The following is a 19,738-nucleotide window of genomic DNA, read 5'->3' as shown; positions in this document are numbered from 1 at the left end:
CTGTGACTAATCACACACAAATGTATAAGTGAAACTCACAAATTAGTAGAACAACAAAAAAATTATGGTAAAATATAGTTTATTAAATAAAACATCTCATTATACAAAAATTGAGAGTTGAATTTGATCATATTTTACATAGTATAAAAATAATACTAAAGGCTTTCTACAAACTATCACATAATCCAATTGATACTGATGAATTAAAATATGTTGACTTTTGCTCTTTAGATAATGTAATATTTAGTTGATATTTTGAAGACATTTCAAATTTTATCATGATAAAAAATGGAGATAAATTAAACTGGAGGTTGTATCCTGTAGGCTAAGAAGCTGTGGAAATTCCTCAGTAGAAGCCATAGGACCAGTATCTTCTACAGCACAGGGGGCGGCAACAGCCGTAGCCATAGCCACCATAGCCACCATAGCCACAGCCATAGCCACAGCCTAGGCCACCATAGCCATAGCCCAGGCCACCATAGTAGTTGCCGTAGTAGCACATGGTGTCAGGAGTGGGGAGTTCTGTTGAGGACTGGGAAGTAGGTGTCTTGAGTCTTGGTATCCCTTTTTGGGAAGGGCCTTTTATACCTCTTTGGTGGTGGGAAGGGGAAAACCACAGACAGAGCAGTGTCACATTGTCTCACTAATGTGGTCAAAGTCATGAGTATCTTTGTTGAAAACAAAGCTTTCATAACTGAGATAATTTTGCTCCTATGTCAGAAATACATCATCCAATTATAGGCCTCTAAAAATGAAACTCTTGTTCTGTTTGCATGGCTTTGGTTCATTCAATATTTAGTAAATTGTGTACACATGCGTTGACCAATTATATGTTATGGTGCAAACCTTGAAAACATGAGTCCCATTTTTATTTTGGGTTTGTTTAATTCCCAATCCTCCAGAGAGACATATTTATTTCTTCCTTTTTGTCTCTTTCCTTCTTTCATTTCTTCCTTCATCTTTTTACTATTTTTCTTCTTTGTTCCTGTCTTCTTTCTCAAAAGAATCTTACCGGGAACAACTTATTGCTTGACCCGTGTTTGGTAACAATCAGTAACTATTGTTCAGTAACTTATTTCTTGACCCTTGCTCATGACAAATGTGCAAGGTCATGGTTAGTATTTGTAATATTTTTGTTAGTTGCTATCAGATGTTTATAGAGTTCATATTATTCTGATTTTACTCTGTGATAAATAACTTTAAACTTTGCAGAAAAAATGGCCATTTTATAGACAGACATTCTATATGTTTTGTGGTTCTCTTTGCAGCTATATAAACATATTGTAGATATAATTGTGAAATACACCCTAGTTAAGTTTGATGTTCCATGCTTAACCCTAACATACTTCACTTTTTAAATTAGGGTTTTCCTTTGAAAATGGCCAAGCTCAAAGGCAAGTGGCGTGGAAATTCACCCTGTCCATAATGAGATCAGCACAACTGACATTGGTAACCATACTCAAGGAGTAAGCAACATATAATCCTGCACTAATGGTGAAAGAGGAGTAATTTTTGCTGCTTGATATCCCAAATTAGAGTCATATATACTCTTTTCCATTATTGTTTTGGTAAATATTTTATAGGAGAACATTCACCTCCATTTGTGTACAGATGCTATGGGTCTCCTTTGACACTGAAGTGACCAAATTGACATTGAGACATTGATGATAGGTCTGCAGAATCCAAAATATTACCTGTTCTTGCCAAAAAAGAGTTTGCGTTGCCCTGACTGATCTGTAGGAACTGCCATACTGGCTGGTTATACACTTAGACCTAGTAATGCTGGAAATAGAAGAGACATTTCTTTTCTAAAACTCAGCGTTTTAATTCCAGTTGTCCCAGTACACACTAAGCTTTTGAAGTTTCTGACATTTCCACCTTTATTCATTGATGATATTAATTTGCAACATACGTCATCCTTCTATTTTCCTAGTAAGAGTTTTGCCTCATAACTACATATTTTTGCCAAAATTCTGTTCCTTTTTTCATGTATCTCTTTTCTGTATATAAAAAGTTAGAAGTAGTTATCATTGTCATATTGTATGACTAATTTTTATTTTAATTAATGTCATTTTTTTTGAAAATCCATGTTATTATCTCACTTTCCTTCATCCTAAATGAATCTGTCATTTCTTACTGTGAATAATTAACAAAATAAATATTTCACTACTTTTAACATTTATTTTAATTTCTTGCCTTAAAGATAATATTTACTTAAAATGTTTTTACTTTATATTATTATATAGGTAATTTCCATTGTATGAAATTATAGATTGCTGATTATTCTTAATCTGTCACTAATATATTATTCTTTTCTTTAGGCTACCATTTTGCTTTATAGAAGAATTTTACTGTCAACTTCATTGTTTCTCATTGCAGATAACATACTTTTCGATGTACCTAAATTAAGAGTTTTGTATTATCTCTTAACTTTCAGATACTAAGTTTTGTTTACACATTTATTTTTAATTGGTATTTATCTTCATGGAAGTGAGTAGCTTTTACATTTATGGACAAATGACTTTCAAAACTTTTGAAAAAATATACAGCATTTCTCTTAGTCAAAAATTATTTCTGCTTCACTTCTCTTCCACTACTGGATTCCACCAACATGTGTTTTGCCCTTTTATGAGATGTGATATATCCTTTATAGTCTGTATATTATATTTCAATTGCTCCTAGTTTTGAATTCAACTGATATTATATATACATGTTCCAGGTCAACAATTTATTTAATATTATTGAGTTTTTAAGCATAATATTCTCTTTTTTGTCAACTAAAATTTAACTTAGATTCCATAGTGAATTTCTCCAGTTTTAACATATATCTTGTAAATTTTCTTTAGTTATTCAATATTTATTAATCATGTCTGTTCTAACATGTCTGTAAACATAAGATGTTGATTATGTTTTAGTTAGATTTTATTATGTTACTTCTTTTATATATTTCCTCAGAGTTTCATCCAGTTAACATTTGTTAATAAAACTATAGGTGATCAAAATCAGTATTGGATTTTATCATAGATATTTTTATGTTTGTTCCTAAGCTCTTAGAAAATGTGTGGTAGTCTGAGCCAGTTGTGGTGTCCCATTTACTCTGGAGGCTAAGCTGGGAGGATCACTTGAGCTCAGAAATTTTAGACAGTCCTGGACAGAGTAACAAGATCCATCTAAATGAATAAAAAATGGGAGAAAAATGCAAGAGAGAAAGAAGAAAAGAGAGAAAGAAATTAAGAAAAAACTAAACAAAACAAAGAAGGGAAGAAAGAAAACTGCCCTATAATTCAAGCAAAGACTAATATGTAGTAAGACAATGATGTATAAAAGTGTGTTAAATATATTCTATAAGAGATACTCCCTTTTAAATGAGGGGTATTACTTATTAGCAAATTTTGAACTCTGGTGATTATTTTTTCATCATATTGATGTGGAAAAATTTCTAATTTTCTGAGGATTCTGGTGGTCCTTTCAGGAAAGAGGCCCTTACAATTTCAGAGTTTGTCATGCATCTTACTGAAGGCCCCTACTGTGTTTTAAACTCTGAATTTATTAGTGCATCATTTTCAGAATTGTGGTTTTGTCTTAAGCAGTAGCTTATTAGTCTTAGTGGATCAGCAGCCAAAATTCTGCTGATTATACTTTACCCAGAAGCCTTTCACCTGCCTCCTGGAGAAATGGAGAATTCCAATTGGCTTTTCCCTAATTTCTTCATCTTCATTGTATTGGTCCCTTTAATCCAGTCTGTTTCCATCAATATTTCATTACATGTGATGATAGTGGTTGGAGTGTCCGAGGTGAAACTTGATTTCTTTTAGGATTGAAGCAATTTTAACCTGGAAAAAACCAGCATGAATGAGCATATATAATTAACATAGACATACTTCTGGATAAAACATAAAGTAAATTTGTTACTGAGCAACTTTCAAATGGCTTTATAGAGCTACTTATTACTTTGAATAATAATATCCTATTTTTAAAAATATTTTAAAAATTGGTATATATTAAGGTACTAGTTAGTGGTATGTTGGCAAGTCAGAATGTCATTATTATCACTGACATTTTCAATACACCAACACCTGTTATGGTTTAGAACAAGTATGTCCCCCAAAATAATCACGCACTCACAGACAGAGAATTTGAAAGGTAACTGGCTTATAGGGGTATTGTACTCCCTAGTGTATTCATTTAATGATATTTCAGCCACTCAGTGTGATGTTCAGAGGTGGGGCCTGGTAAGGGATTGCTCCCTGGGGGTGTGACCTGTAGGGGTTTATCTCCTTCCCCTACTTTTCTCTCTTCTTGGCTGTCATGAGATGAACACTTTACCTCCTATCTAAGAATTTTCACACGCTATTTCTTCCTGGAAGCTGCCAGACTGTGAGCCGCCACAACCTCTCCTCCTTTTTGTTGTGGGAACAAGGAATTTTCATGAAACAATGAGAATAGTAACTAAGACAGCACAATTATCTCCACAGAATATTCTTCTAAACATAAATATTGTCTTTTCTAAGCTAAAGGTCTACCTGAAACAATCTATCCATTGGTGTTGCAAGTCAAATGAAGCAGAGAGATACACACAAATTTAAATGATCTGATGTGAATGTAGATATAATTGGATAAAACCATTTAGAAATATAGATGAAGAGCATATGCAAACAAAAATAATACTTGAGATCACCACGTATGTGAAAATAAGTTTGTATGGTTTGTAAGAAAGAACTGGAATGTTTAGCCATTCAGTTTAAAACTCTAGTTATCGCAAAAGAGGCTCCTACCTCACTTCCTCCCACCCTCTCATCACTTCTACATTCTTTCTCTTTTCATCTTATCTCTTTGTCTACCTCAATTCAACAAAATCAAAAGTGGGATTAAATACACAAAAATATATAAATATATAAGCAACACTTACAATGTAGAACAGTAACAGAGCAATATTTATGATAAAATATAGTTTATTTAGTGATACATCAATTTATACAAAAAATGAGACTACATTTGATTACACATTAGGGAGAATTATAAAAATAGCATAGAACCTATTCTACAAACCATCCCGTTACCCCATTAATGTCAGCGAATCAAACTGCACATTGTATTTTTTTGTGTTTTCATATAATTTGGTATGTAGATGTTCTGGTTTCTCTTCAGATCATATAACTATTTTGGCTTTTTAAATTTGGTGTGTAGTTGGTATTTGAAGATATTTAAATTGTTTTCCATTTGAGAAAATTGGAGATAATCCCATAAATCAGGTGTTTGTAGCCAATAGGCTAAGAAACTATGAAAATTCCTCAGTAGAAGCCATAGTACCAGTACCTTCTACCGCACAGGCGATGGCCACAGCTATAATCGTAGCTACCATAGCCACCATAGCCACCACAGCCACTATAGCCACCATAGCCATAACCACAGCCTAGGCCATCATATCTGTAGTCCAGGCCACCAAAATATTTGCCATAGTATTACATGGTATCAGGAGATTTTTCACTTGCGGAGTATAAAGTAGGTATCTTGAGTCTAGATTTCATTTTCTCCCAAAGGAAAACCTTTTATACCTCCTTGGTGGTACATGGTAAAAAACACAGGAAATACATCATCACATTATCTCACTAATGTGCTCTGATATCATCCATACCTTTATGGTGAAAACGAGATCCTCGTAACAGATAATTTTGCTCCAATGTTAGGAATTGATGATATTAGTCTCTTGCTTTGTGTTGATGGCTCTAGTTCATTCTATATATAGTTGGTCATGTACATATGACCTAATTATATGTTATTGTACAGAAGATGAAAGAGATGCCATAATTTTCTTCTCTTAAAAAGTTCTTCCACACAACATTGCCTCTTCTTTCTTTGTTTCTTTGTTTCTCTCTCCCCCTTCCTTCCTTCATGTTTCTTCTTTTCTTTTCTTCCCTTCCTCCTTCCTTCATTCTTTCTGTCTTCCTATGCAGACTTTTCTTGATATGTGATGCCAGGAGCACATTAATTCTTGACTCTTCTTCATGACAAAGCAGCTACTAGATGTTACCACTAACTTCAGGGCTAGTTTCTATCATATGTGTGCACCGTACACAATTTGCCTGAACTTACTCCCTGGGTAAATGGTTTCAAACATTCCAGAGACTAAGTGACTATTCTGTGGAGAGTAACTGTATATGTTCTATGCTTGTCTTTGTCATTCCATGTAACCGTACTGTAGATGTTAAGTGAAGCACATCATGATTAAGTTCAATACTCCATCTGCAATTCTTTCTTACTTTTTAAACCACTGTTTACTTTTGAACATGGTCAACCCCAAACACAAGGAGCACAGAAATACACTCTTTCTACAGTGAGCTCAGGACAAGTGACCTTCATAACCAACCTCAACAGGAAGGGACTGATGCCCTGCACTAAGAGTAAAGAAAGAATAATCCTGCTGCATATTATCCTACTTCAGGTTTACACAAACTTGTCCATTATTTGTTTTGGGAAATAATTTGTGTAGGAAAATGCTCACATCTATTTGTTGTTTGCACAAGGTCTAGTGTTGCTTTGATGCCACAATGACAGAATTGAGTGCTGACAGCTTATGTGGCCTCCAAAATCCAAAATATTTGGTTTTTATTTTTGCACAGCATTGTTTGTATTTGCCTCAGTGATCTATCTGTAAGAATATTCACATTGGTGGCAGATTCACCCAGGGCCAATATTGCTGGGCCATAGATGAGACTTAACACTTTTCAAAAAGTCAACTTTTTCATTCCAGTTGCTCCACTACCCACTCTACTTTTGCATATTCTGACTTTTACAACTTTATTGACTTATGCGTCTTTTTCAGTGTATGCTATCCTTTGTTCTTCCCTAGTCAGCGTGGTGTTGTAGAGCTACATATTTTCGTGCACAATGTTTTGTGATACTCTTGCCACTTATCTTACTTTCTGTTGCCAAATATGCAATATTTGTCTTCATTTTAATTCACTTGTATATTTCAGTTTGTCCACATTTTTCTCACTTTCCTTCTTCCTAAATGAAACCATTTCTTAATGTGAATAATAGAAAGGTGTATTTGTCACTATTTGTCTTGTAACTTTTTTATATATTTTAACTTGTAAGAAGATACTTGATATTTTATTAATATGCCCTTTTGCTTTATTTTATTTGATGGGTAACTATGATTGAATGTATTTCTATATTGAATAGCTTTTCCTAGACAGTCTTCTAGATATCATTACATTTCTTCTAGCTCTCTTTTTATAGAGGACTATTGAATTCATCCTTACTGTTTCTCTGTGTAAGTAACATATTTATTTTATCTACTAAAGTAATAGTTTGGCCTTCCATTTAATTTTGAGCTACTGACTTAAGCTAACACTTGATTTAATTGGCAGTATCGCTCTTGGCAGTGACTAGCTTTGCAAATTTGTGGACATGGTTTTTACTAGCTTGGAAAAAATATACAATATTTTTCTACTCAAAATGCTTTGGGCTTTTTTTGTTGTTCTAGTGACTTTCAGCTTATTTGTATATTTGACATTTCATGAGATCTGATGTATCATTCATACCATTTATATTTAGTATTCTAATTTTTCTTATTTTTAGTACATTTCAGTATATATTATCAATGTAGTTTTCAGTTTAATAACTAAGTTTACTCAATTTTTAAGTGAATTGTTTGCTTTTTTGACAATTGGAATTTAAATTTGACTCTTTGATGAATTCCTTTAGCTTTACTTTGCAAATTTCCTTTAATATCATATTAACTAATTACATTGATTCTTAAACTTGTCTGCAAATGGCAATATGTTCTTTTTTTGGTTAGCTTTTGTCATTGTCTTGGTTACTTTTTTCTCATTGCTGAGACAAAATACCTGACACTCAGAATTAAGGAAGGAAAGGTTCATTTAGTTCACAGTTTGTGGAGGTTTCAGTCCACACTTGGCAGGCTCCAAGGCAGAGTGGCACATGGCAGAGGGGAAATGTTCATGGCAGAGGAACACAGTAAAGCAACAAGTGCAAAAGGAAGGAGTGGTGGCAAACAGCCTCATTCTCTCTCTTACATATGCACACTACCCACCCCAGAGTGGGTGTAGCATTTGCACCCATAATCCCAGCATTGGACCACCAATCAAAAATCTAAAAGCCAGCCCCATAACAGCATGAGGATTTGGGGGACATGCAGACACAAAACATAACAGTTATGCCACTTGTTTTTCAAACTTTCAACAGGATTTCATATTTTCTACATTTTTCTTTAAAGTATCCAAACCAGTATTGTGTTTCAGCACAGAGGTCTGAGGGTTGCTCACAGGCTCTGAGAACCTATCTGACTTTCTGAGCTGGTTGTAGTGACCTTTGCTTATCCTTTGGAAACTGCAAATACCACTTGAGCTCAGAATTTTTAGATAATCTTATATGGTATAAAAAAATCAATCTAAAAGAAAGGAAGAATGAAGGAAAGAAAGATTGAAAGAATAAAGGAAAAAAGGAAAGAAAGAAGATAAAAAGAAAGGTGTCTGACTGCCATAATTCAACCAAAGGCTAACATGAAATAAAACTCCTGGATACTATCTTATAGGGTGGGTCCTAATCGACTTACCCTAGAAAGAGAGCCTTCCTTTGCAATTAAGGGTACTTAGCAAATTCTTGAACTGTAGTATTTTTTCTTTCCTCATCTGCTTGATGTGGACAAAATTGCTTGTTCAAATGAGACTTCTTCTCTTAGTGAACAGCCTCCTACTTGTTCAGTGTCTTAATGGAAAACCTTGCTTTGTGTTAACCTAAGGATTGTAACAGTATGTCGTTTTCATTATTACTTTATGTCTCCAATAATGTGGTTTGTTATGCTTGAATGGGGCAAGCACACAAAATTCTGCTGATTTTACTTCCCCCAGCAACCTTCTTCCCTTCCTCCTAGAATTTCCATGAACTTTTCTAAATTTCCCTATCTTCAACACATTTACATTTATTCCTTACATTTTCTATCTGCATTTTAGTGCATTTGATAGTGTCAGTTGGAGTTCCCAAATGAAACTAAATTCATTTTAGAATGGAAGGGATTTTAATCTAGAGATAATCTGCATGCACAAACAAATACGTTTTATAAAGACCAAGCTTCTCAGTTAAAAACAAAAACAAAACTGATGATAACATAACAATACTTATTATGTATGCAAAAGCATAAGAACAGTAACAAAGTTATGAGCAAATAAATATCTCCTGATTTTGAAAGGATTTATTTTGGCTATGTGTAATACATACATGGTTTTCTGAATAGTTGGATTAAATTGTTATGTAGAGACACTGTATGTTGGCAAGCCAGAATACCATTCTTATTGCTGACATTTTCAGTACGATAACACCTGTGATGGCTTCAATCTGGAATGTCCCCGTAAACAATCAAGCACACAGGGGAAGTGCTTTTTGAAAAGCGATTGGATAATAGGGGTGGGAAACTTACTGGCTTATTCATGTGCTAGAGTTTCAGCAACTGTATGCAGTATTCTGAGATGGGGACTGGTTACAGGCTTGTGAGGGTTGTGACCTGAAAGACTTTGTCTCCCTTCCTTTCCACCCTTTTCTCCCTTCTTAATGGCTACCAGATTATGAGCAGTTTATGCTCTTCCCAGGCATCCCCACCATGCCATTTCTTCGTTGGTATTCACCTAACATGAACCTACATAAAGCTTTCTTCCTTTATGTTGTGAGTTTTGGGTAATTTGTCAAAACAATGAGAACAGTGTCTAGGACAACATCTGTAACAATATTCCAGGCAGAATAATTTTTAGAAAATGAGAAAGATTTCAGAGCTAGCACTCACTGATGTAATGCCAATGCTAGTGTTATAAATGACCCAAAGAATACAGATACACATAACTTTGAATAATCAGATGTAAATACAGATTTTATTTAGAAAAAGCCATTTGTGGAACAGACAAAGAGCATAAGTCAATGAGAATCATATTTTGTTGACCAGTGAGAAAAATATGTCAAATTTCACAAATATAGAAATATATAAGCAAAATCCAAATGTGGCAGAAAGAACAATGCAATAATTATAGTGAAATACAGTTGATTTGGTAATAAATCTCTTTATGTATACATCTCAATTTTTACAAAAACTGAGAGTACAAATTGATTATATTTTATATAGATTTATAAAAAATTTTACAGGAATTGTTTTTACAAACTAACCCATAGATACTGAAGAATCAAAAAGCCATGGATGGTTTTGTCGTTTTTATATGGTTTAGTACATTGTTGATGTTTTAAAGATATCAAAAAATTTATCATGAAGAAAATTGGAAGTAATTCCAGGAAAACCAAAAGTTCTAACCAATAGGCTAAGAAGCTGTGGAAATTTCTCAGTAGAAACCATACGACCAGTATCTTCTACAGCACAGCGGGTGGTAACAGCCATAACCATAGCCATCATGGCCACCATAGCCATAACCACAGCCATAGCCACGGCCTAGGCTGCCATAGCCATAGCCCAGGCCACCATAGTAGTTGCTGTAGTAGCACATGGTGTCAGGAGTGGACAGTTCAGTTCAGGACCAGGAAGTTGTTATCTGAAGTATAAGTCTCACTGTCAGCCGAGGACCATTTATACCCCCTTATTTGTGGGTAAGGAAAACCACAGGAAATGTGATATCATATGCCTCAGACAAAGTCATCAAAATCTTTACTAGTTGGGAAAACAAGATCCTCATATTTGAAATAATTTTGCTTGATGTCAGGAATCCATCACAACTGATAGACCTTTACAATATAGCTGTCATTCTATCTACAAGGCTCAGGTTCATTTTGTATTTTCTTAATATAGAAATGCAAAAATTTCTAGTATGGATATAGAATGCAAAAATTTATTCTATAAAAATTTATTTCAAAACAACAAGTTATGGTCTGTTATTGCTAAATTTGTGGCTAGTTATATCATAAATGTGAACAGTGGATGTTAAATCTGAACTCTTCCTTGAGAAATTATTTCAAACTTTCTAGAATATAAGTGACCATTTTATGGATATTAACTCTGTATGTTCTATGCTCATATTTGTCCCTGCATATAAATATACTGTAGATGTAATTATAAAACTCACCTTGGTTCAGTTGGATGCTCCACCATCAACCCTTGTTTACTTTAAATCAATGTTTGCCTTTGAACATGGCCAGTCTCAAAAGTAAAGGGCACCGACATATACTCTGTCCACCGTGAGCTCAGAAAAAATGATCTTGGTAAGCATATGTATATATTGGAGCATATAGTCTGCACTGATGGTGAGAAAAAAGAATAATTCCTTCTTTTGCATATCCTAACAGATCTACACAAACTTATCTGTTAGTTGTTTTGGGAAATAATATTCTGTAGGAAACACTTACATCCATTCATTTCCACGTGATCTGAGTCTGCTTTGGTAACAAATGACAGAATTCAGTGTTGAGATACAGTTAATACGGCCTCCAAAATCCAAAAGCTTGTCTGACTCTTGTTACACAGGGAAGTGTTTTCTTTCCCTTGACTAATCTATAAGAACCGTCATATTGGTTGGTTATAAACCCAGAACCAGTGTTGCTGGGTAGTAGAAAAGACTTACTGTTATCCCAAAATTCAGATTTTTCACCTCTGGTTGTTGCATTAGTCATTTAACCTTTGAAGTTTTTGATGATTCCAGCTTCATTATGTCATGACATTGTTTCAATATATGTTAGTGTTTTCTCCTTGTAAGCTGAACACCCTCAAGGTCTTCGAGGTCTGTATTTTCATGTACATTTTTTATGACAGGCTTGTCATGTTTCTAATTTTCTGTATATGAGATCCTCGAGGGGAATTAACATTTTTGTATGCACATGATTAATGTTCATTCTTATTTTAATTGCTTTTGAATGTGCAGGTTTTTATCTCAATCTGTTTTCTTCCTAAATAAATCAATCATTTCTTGCTGTGAATAACTGAAAAAATGCATTTTTCCTATTTCTTTTATAATTTCTAGCTTAATTTTCTTTAATGTTAAGAGCATATTTGTTATTAATTTATATCTTTGTTATTATATGTGAAATTTTGATTGTGAGAAATTCTAGAGTGATAGTTACTCATGATCTGTCTTTAACGCATCATTACATTTTCTCTTTCTATTGAGAAGTTTTTCTGTCAGGCTTACAGTTTCTGTTTGTAGGTAATATTTTTATGTTACTTACCTAAATTAGAAATTGACTTTGCATATAATTTATATTGACTGTGTTATCCCTACATGTGATTTTAACTGGCATTCTACTGAATAGCATTTACAATTGGTGGATATATGCTTTTATTAGTTTTGAAAAAATAAAAACTGTTTTTGTACTAAAAGAAGATTCTTTTTTTTCTTCTGTTAAATCCTACTTATGTATGTAATTTTATATTACATGAGATCTTACACATCTTTATTACTCTATTCAGTGTATTATACTTTAATATTTTTTATTGGTTCTTTAATTGACTATATATTGTCTGTTACTTCCTTTGTATAATTCTATAGTGTTTTATATGCTCAACATTTTTTATTCAAATTATAGAGGATCCAAAACAGTTCTGAATTTTACCATATAGAATTTTGGGGTTGGTAATAGGCTCTTTGAAAATGTGTGATTATCTGAGCTGGCTGTGTTGTCCATTAATTGTAGTTCCACTACTCAGGAGGCTGAATTGTAAAGAAAAGCAAAGAAGGAAGAAGGAAGGAAGGAAGGAGGGAAAGAAGAAAGAGTCATGCTGTCATAATTCAAGGAATGACTAACGTAAAATAAAGGGCCTCACAAGTCCCTACGTACATCTCTTTGGGCCTACCTATACAAAACAACCACTTTTCATTGAGCATGCTTTTCTGCAAATTCTGAACTGTAGTGATTGTTTTCTCATCACTTTGACATGGACAAAATTTTTGTCTTTGAAATGATTCTAGTTGTTCCTTTTGGAAATCTTTCCTTTTCAGAATTTATAATGAACTCTGAGAAAACTTGTGTTTAAGCTCAGTATTTTAATAGAAACACTGTGTTTTGTTAGGTTTCCACTTGTGATTGCCAAGACTTGGTGGGGGTAGCTTACAAGATTCTGCTGATTATACTTCTCCCAGCAGCCTTTTGAATGCTTCTTAGAATCTAAGCTTCTTAGAATCTAAAACATTGGAATTTAAACCCACCTTTCCCCAGAGTTTTGCATCTTCAGCATATTGGTCCCATTGCACTTTACTTTTTTCATCAACATTTTATTATATCTCATGGTATCAGTTGGAATTTCTCATATGAAAACATGTTTCTTTTAGGATTTAAGCAATTTCTACCTGGGGAAAATCAGCATGCATGAGCACATACATTCGATAATGACCAAGTTTCTAGATGAAAACTTAAAAATGCAATGTTAATTTGTTAATGTTGAAATATCTCCTGAATTTGAAAAGAATTACTGTAGTTTTGCAATGTACAGAATATATGTTATTTTCTAAATAGTTATACTAAATTAGTAATTTTTATCTTCAGTATGATAACCCCTGGTATGGTTTAGATCCAGGATGTTCCCTAAATACTCATGAACTCACAAGCATTGCTTTTAATAGGTGAGTTGTTATGGAAGTGCTACACTCCTGAGTGTATTCACGCACTAACATATCAGCAGCTGAGTGTGGGGTTAGGAGGTAGGGATTAGTTAGAGGCCAGTCAGTCTAAATTCCTGCTTTCTGGGTACTTTTGGTTGCCATGAAAAGGACAACTTAAACTCTACCTAGACCTCAGCAGGCCATTTCTGCTTGGGAACCAACTGACAATGACTGAAGATACTGTAAACCTCTTTCTTTTTTTTTGGTGTCAAGTGTTTTGTCAGAGTGAAGAGGAAAACTTGCATTGACATAATCCAACCACTAGTGTTGTAAGTGACAAAAAGCACAGAGATACAAACAACTTCAAATGATCTTATGTAAATACATATATTTTTAGAGAAAGAAGCATTTTAAAAAATGTAGATGAATTTATAAGCCAACAGAAATGATAGGGAATATTAAAAGGCATATAAAAGAATAAATTTGAATAATATATGTAGAAGAATTGATATTTTTACTTTTTGTTTTAGACCTCTAATTATCCCAAACTGACTTCCTCTGTCACCTCACTAGCCCCTATATTTTTTTTCTTGCCATCGTTTCCTCCTTGTCCCCACTAAAACCATAAACACACATTTGTGACTAATCACACAGAAGTATACTGCCAGGCACAGTGGTATGTCCGTTGAGGCAGGAGGATCATCATGAATTCCAGGACAGCCTGGGATAAATAAGTGAATTCAAGGCCACATAGCCAGAACTTATCTAAAAAAAGAAAAGAAAAGAAAGAAATATACAAATATACAAGCTGAATGCATAATATAATAGAAGTATAACAAATTAAACTTTGATGAAAGTTTATTTAGGTGGGAGCTGTACTAAGCCCCAGACAGTTTTGGGAACCTTGCAAGGGAGCCAAGCTGAGCCCTGGACAGCTTTGAGGGCATAGATGACCTTGCTCTGCCCCCACCTCACATCCTCAAGGGAGCTGGGCTGACCGTTTGACAGCTTTGGGAGCCTCGGTGACCATTCCATACCCCACCCCCACACCTCGCAGGAAGGAGCCAAGTCTCAGACAGTTTCAGGAACCTTGCGTAGGAGGCAAGATGTGCCCTGGACAGTTTTGGGGGCCTTGGTGACCATACCCTTCCCCCCCGACACCCTCACAGGGGCCAGCTCAACCACAGGCAGTTTTGGGAACATTTGTTGAGCTGCTCCTGTCCATCTCCCACCAGTGGAGCCAAGCTGGGCACCCGACAGCTTCAGGAGCTTCAGTGACCACACCCCACCATACTCTACACCTTGTCAGAGCTGCACTGAGTCCCTGACAGCTTAGGGAACCCTGTGTGAGAGACAAACTGATACCTGGATAGCTTAGGGAAACTCTGTCATCCACCCCCATTTTTCCCCCACTGGAGTGGGATCCAGCTGAGCCCCAGAAAGCTCCACCCCAGCCTACACACCATCGTGGGAGCTATGCTGAGCACTGGGGACCTTGGGGTCCTTGCCCTGCCATTCCCACACCACCCTGGGAGTGAGGCTGAGCTCCAGGGAACTTATGGATCTTTGAAAATGAGAAAATGAAGGAGCAAAATGCAATCTTAGACCTCCACCCCACCCAGACCAGGTCCAGGAGATATCAACACAGAAGATCTTGGACATCAAACAATTGAAATTTCTGAAATGATAGCAACTGAAGTAAAGAAACAACTCTATCAGGATATAGAAGACATCAGAACACAAAAAGTCTCTCAGGTAAAATAGAATTGAAAATAATAATGAAAGGATTGCTCAGCACATCTAAAGAGCATTTAGATAAATAAACAAAAGAGCAAAGAAAAATGATAAACTTTGAATGAACAATATAGGAAAGAATTCAAATCCATGAAACAGATTCAAACAGATATCCAAGAAATTAAAAGTTCCATCAAACCTGGCAAAATCACTTGAATGAAGCTGAAGCTAGACTTTCAGACCTTCAGGATTGCATTGCAGCTAATAATTGTGGCAGGAGAGATTTCTTAAAAATAACAATGAACCAGGAGATAACAATTCAATAGTTGCAAGATGATGCAAAGAAAAACAATGTGAGATCAACAGGTGTCAATAAAAACAGCAGGAGTCAACAGCAATGACTTAAAAAGACTATTTGCAGAAGTAATAGCAAAAAGTTTCCCAAGCATTGCAAAAGAATGTGATATACAAATAAGTGAGTCATATAGATATCCAATTAGCCATAACCAAAATAAATCTACATTCAGACATGTATCAATCAAGATTCCAGAAATTCAACACAAGAAGAAAACACTAAAAGCTGTTAGAGAAAAGAAACAGATCACATATAAAGGAAAGCCCACTGGAATCACAGATTTTTCAACACAAGCCATCAAGTCAAGAAGAGCTCAGAGTGAAGTATTTCAGGTACTGAAAGGAAACAATTTTCAACCCAGATTGATGTATCTGGCAAACTTATCCTTCAAAATTAATGGAGAAATAAAGTATTTCCATTATACAGAACAATTGAAGAAATTTTATAAGTACCAAAACAACCCTACAAAGAGTACTGATTTTCTAGAAAGTGATAAAAACGACCTCAATTTCAAGAACAACAACAGAAAGCAACCACCAAGCATAGTAAGCAATTAAACGGAGAGAAAAAAGTAGACACCAATAGCAGGAAAATAACATGACAAAGGCAAGCCCATACATATCTATTATAACCATAAATATAAATTGTCTCAATTCACCCATCAAAAGAAGCAGAGTGGTAGAGTGGATCAAGAAACAAAATCCAACAATATGCTATATACAAGAAACACATTTAACTCAAAAGGAAATTCATATACTCAAAGTCAAAGGATGGAAAACAATTTTCCATGTGATTCCATGTGAACCTAGAAAAAAGCGGGAGTAGCTGTTCTCCTTGCAGACAATGTGGACTTCTAGCCAAAAATGATCAAAAGAGATAAAGAAGGTCCCCACATAGTTGTGAGGAGAAAACTGCAGGAAGAAGATATAACCATCATAAATACCTATGCACCAAAAAGGGAGCTCCCAAGTATATAAGGCAAATTTTGGCAGACATGAAAAATGAAATAAGCAGTACCACAAGCATAAAAGGGAACTGTAACATAATCATAGTTAAGATCTTTACTCCATCCCCAACATTTTTTTTTTTTTTAAGATTACGGCTTAGTTTTGAACATGGCCAAGACAAAAGGCAATGGTCACTTTAAGCTCAGAACAAGTGACACTGGTAACCATACTCAAAGGAGAAGCAACATACATTGTGCAATAACAGTAACTAATGGAAGAATAAGTTCTGCTGGATATTTTACCTTAGGACTGCAAAAGCACTTGTCCACTGTTTCTTTTGGTAAATAATTTTATAGGAAAACTGTCACATCCATTCTTTTACACAGCATCTGTGGATGCTTTTCACAGCAAGTGTGGAACTGAATGTTGAAACAGAGGATAGGGCCCTCACAATCCAAAATATTGAACAAGTATTGTTGCACAGAATGTGTTTGCCTCCCCCTCACCCTGCCGTAGGAACAGTGACATTGGGTGGTATAGAACATGACCCACTGTGGCTGCATGCAAGAAGAGACTTACCTCTTTCCAAAATTCAACTTTTCACCTACAGTTGTTCTCCTACCAACTAAATTTTTGCATTTTCTCACTTTTCCAGCTTTACTGACAGTCTATTTTCATATATGTATATTTCTTCTTACCTCATAAGCTTAGTGCCTTAGATGCATATTTTTATACATATTTTTATGATATTCCTTTCATGTATCTCGTTTAGATCTATTAATAGCTCGAGGAAATATTACTATTATATGTACATGATTAATATTCATTTTGTTGTACTTCATTTCATCATTTTTTCTTTCTTTTTTGGAACCAGGAATCTTTTTTTGGAACCAGCACAAGATGCTTGCCAGGAAGGCCCATTTCATTATTTTTTCAGTGCACACATTTTTTCTCAGTAATTTTCTTCTTTAATAAATTTATCATTTCTTATTATGACCAATTGAAAGTATATTTTTTCATGATTTTTTTTATCTTTTACTTTCATTACTTTTAAGATTCATTTAATTTATTAATTTTTTATTCTGTTACCTAGGCAATTTTGGTTGTGTGAAATTCTAGATTGTTGGTTATTCCTATTCCATCCTTAACCTATCATTACAATTTCTTTCAAGTTTCTTTAGAGGAGTTTTACTGTCAGGCTTATTGATTCTCTTATTGAGCTGTCAGTTTTACTGTTCCTGTAGAGGAGTTTTACTGTCAGCCTTATTGATTCTCTTTTTAGATAACACATTTATTTTGTGTAGCCCAATTAGTTTTTGGTTTGCACTTAATTTTGAAGTACTTACTGAGTTATACCCACATAAGATTTTAATTGACATTCTCCCTCTTGACAGCTAATTGCTGCAAGAAATTGTGGACCAATGATTTTGAATAGTTTTGAAAATATATATACTTTTCTTTAAAATGGCTTCTGCTCTTTTTTTTTGCTCCACTGAATTGCATTTACATGTGTGTTTTTCATTTCATGAGGTCTCTCTTCAGTATTTTGCATTCCAATTTTTCCTGTTTTTCCTCCAGATGACTAATTTGTCAATATATGTTTACTTTTAATAATTAATCTAAGTTTATTGAATCTTTAGCTGTAGGCTTCACCTTTTAGGAACCAGAATTTAAACTGGGTTCTATTGTGAATTTTCTCAATATTAATATATACTTTTCAAATTTCCTCAAATTTTCTTGTATTCATTAATTATGTCTATTCCAAAATTTCTTGCCTGTGCACTTCAATATGTCGTTCATGTCTTAGAAAGTTTTATTATCTGTTATTTCTATTAAATAACTACACAAGGTTTCAGATCCTCAACACTTTTTATTCACATTATAGATGATCCAAAATAGTACTGGATTTCAACATAGAAACTTCTGTAGTTAATTTTAGGCTCTAGACAATCATTATCTGAGCTGGATGTGTTGACATTTGCTCATAGTTCAGTTATTCTGGAGGCAGAGGTTGGAGGATTACTTGAATGCAGAAATTTTAGATCTTTCTGGACAGAACAACAAGATCCCCCTAAAGAAAGAAAGGTGACAAGCAAGAAGGAAGGAAAGGAAGGAGTGAAGGGAGAAGGAAAAAAGAAAGGGTCTGATTATTGTAATTCAAGGCTAACAGATAATAAGGCTGCTGGCAAGGATCTATTAGACTTGGTTTGGGTGTACCCTACAAGAAACACTCCCCTTTTCAATTAAAATTGTTTCTTTTTAGCAAATTCTAAATTATAGTGATTATTATTTCATCACATGGATATGGACGAAATATCTAACTTGTGAATAATTCTTATGTTCTACATGAAAATAGACCTTTGTGATTTCAGAATTTGTAAAGTATCTCAAGTACAATCCTTGCTCTATGTTAAGCTCAGTAATCTAATAGTGCATCCTTTATAGGATTTGCTTTTTATGTCTAGCCATGGGGGCAGGGGGTAGAATCCAAAGTTCTGCTTGCCTGCCTGTTAAAAATCAAGAACAGTGGAATTTCCGTATACCTTTGCAAAGTTTCTGCATCTTTAGCATACATATTGTTCTCTTTAGTCCTTACTTTTTCCATCAGCATTTCATTGCACTTGACAGTTTCATTTGGATTTTCCCAAGTGAAAGCCAATGAACTTTAGGAATGAAGCAGTTTTAATCTCAAGAAAATCAGCATGCATGAGCACATACATATACTAAAGAACAGGCTTCCTGATAAAATCAATCAATCAATCAGACAATGTACTCTTCATTTCCTGCTGGGCAATATCTCAAGGTTTTGAAAAGAATTATTGTGGTGATGTATAAAGTATACATTCTTTTCAAAATAATTAGAATAAATTCGTACATTTTGAGATGCTATTTGTTGCCATGTTTGAAGACCAGATAGGTATTATTTTTGGTGATATTTTCAATATGATTCCACCTGTTATGGATCAGATCTAGAAAACCCCCAAGCACTCATTAATTCAAAAGTAGGATTTCTGACCAGTGACTGGACAATGGGGTTGTTGTACAGATCGGAGTATTCATCCACTAATGTTTCAGAAAACAAGAGCGCTGTTAGAAGGCTGTACTTGGTTAAGCTGGGACTAGCAAGGGTATCTCTCCCTCCCAGGATCCTCCTT

General features: G+C 34.6%; 2 protein-coding genes across 2 annotated transcripts; both read right to left on the bottom strand.

Moving 5' to 3' along the window:
• Window positions 1-346: 346 nt before the first annotated feature.
• On the bottom strand, window positions 347-502 carry LOC102008917 (keratin-associated protein 20-2-like). The gene has a single exon (XM_005375646.1). The coding sequence runs from the start codon at window positions 500-502 to the stop codon at window positions 347-349; it is 156 nt and encodes a 51-aa protein (XP_005375703.1).
• A 9,844-nt stretch (window positions 503-10,346) lies between these two features.
• LOC102008596 (keratin-associated protein 20-2-like) lies at window positions 10,347-10,508 on the bottom strand. The gene has a single exon (XM_005375645.1). It carries the CDS (start codon window positions 10,506-10,508, stop codon window positions 10,347-10,349), a length of 162 nt encoding a protein of 53 aa, XP_005375702.1.
• Between the last annotated feature and the right edge of the window lie 9,230 nt (window positions 10,509-19,738).

Source organism: Chinchilla lanigera, unplaced genomic scaffold, assembly GCF_000276665.1.
Source record: "Chinchilla lanigera isolate Chin_1 unplaced genomic scaffold, ChiLan1.0 scaffold00006, whole genome shotgun sequence".
Lineage (NCBI taxonomy): Eukaryota > Metazoa > Chordata > Mammalia > Rodentia > Chinchillidae > Chinchilla > Chinchilla lanigera.
The sequence above is the reverse complement of the archived record's forward strand: the minus strand, read 5'-3'. Positions and strand labels throughout refer to the sequence as shown.

What these genes read in the sequence shown, in the direction of transcription:
- LOC102008917 (XM_005375646.1), bottom strand. Translation starts at nt 502, where the DNA reads ATGTGCTACTACGGCAACTACTATGGTGGCCTGGGCTATGGCTATGGT.
- LOC102008596 (XM_005375645.1), bottom strand. Translation starts at nt 10,508, where the DNA reads ATGTGCTACTACAGCAACTACTATGGTGGCCTGGGCTATGGCTATGGC.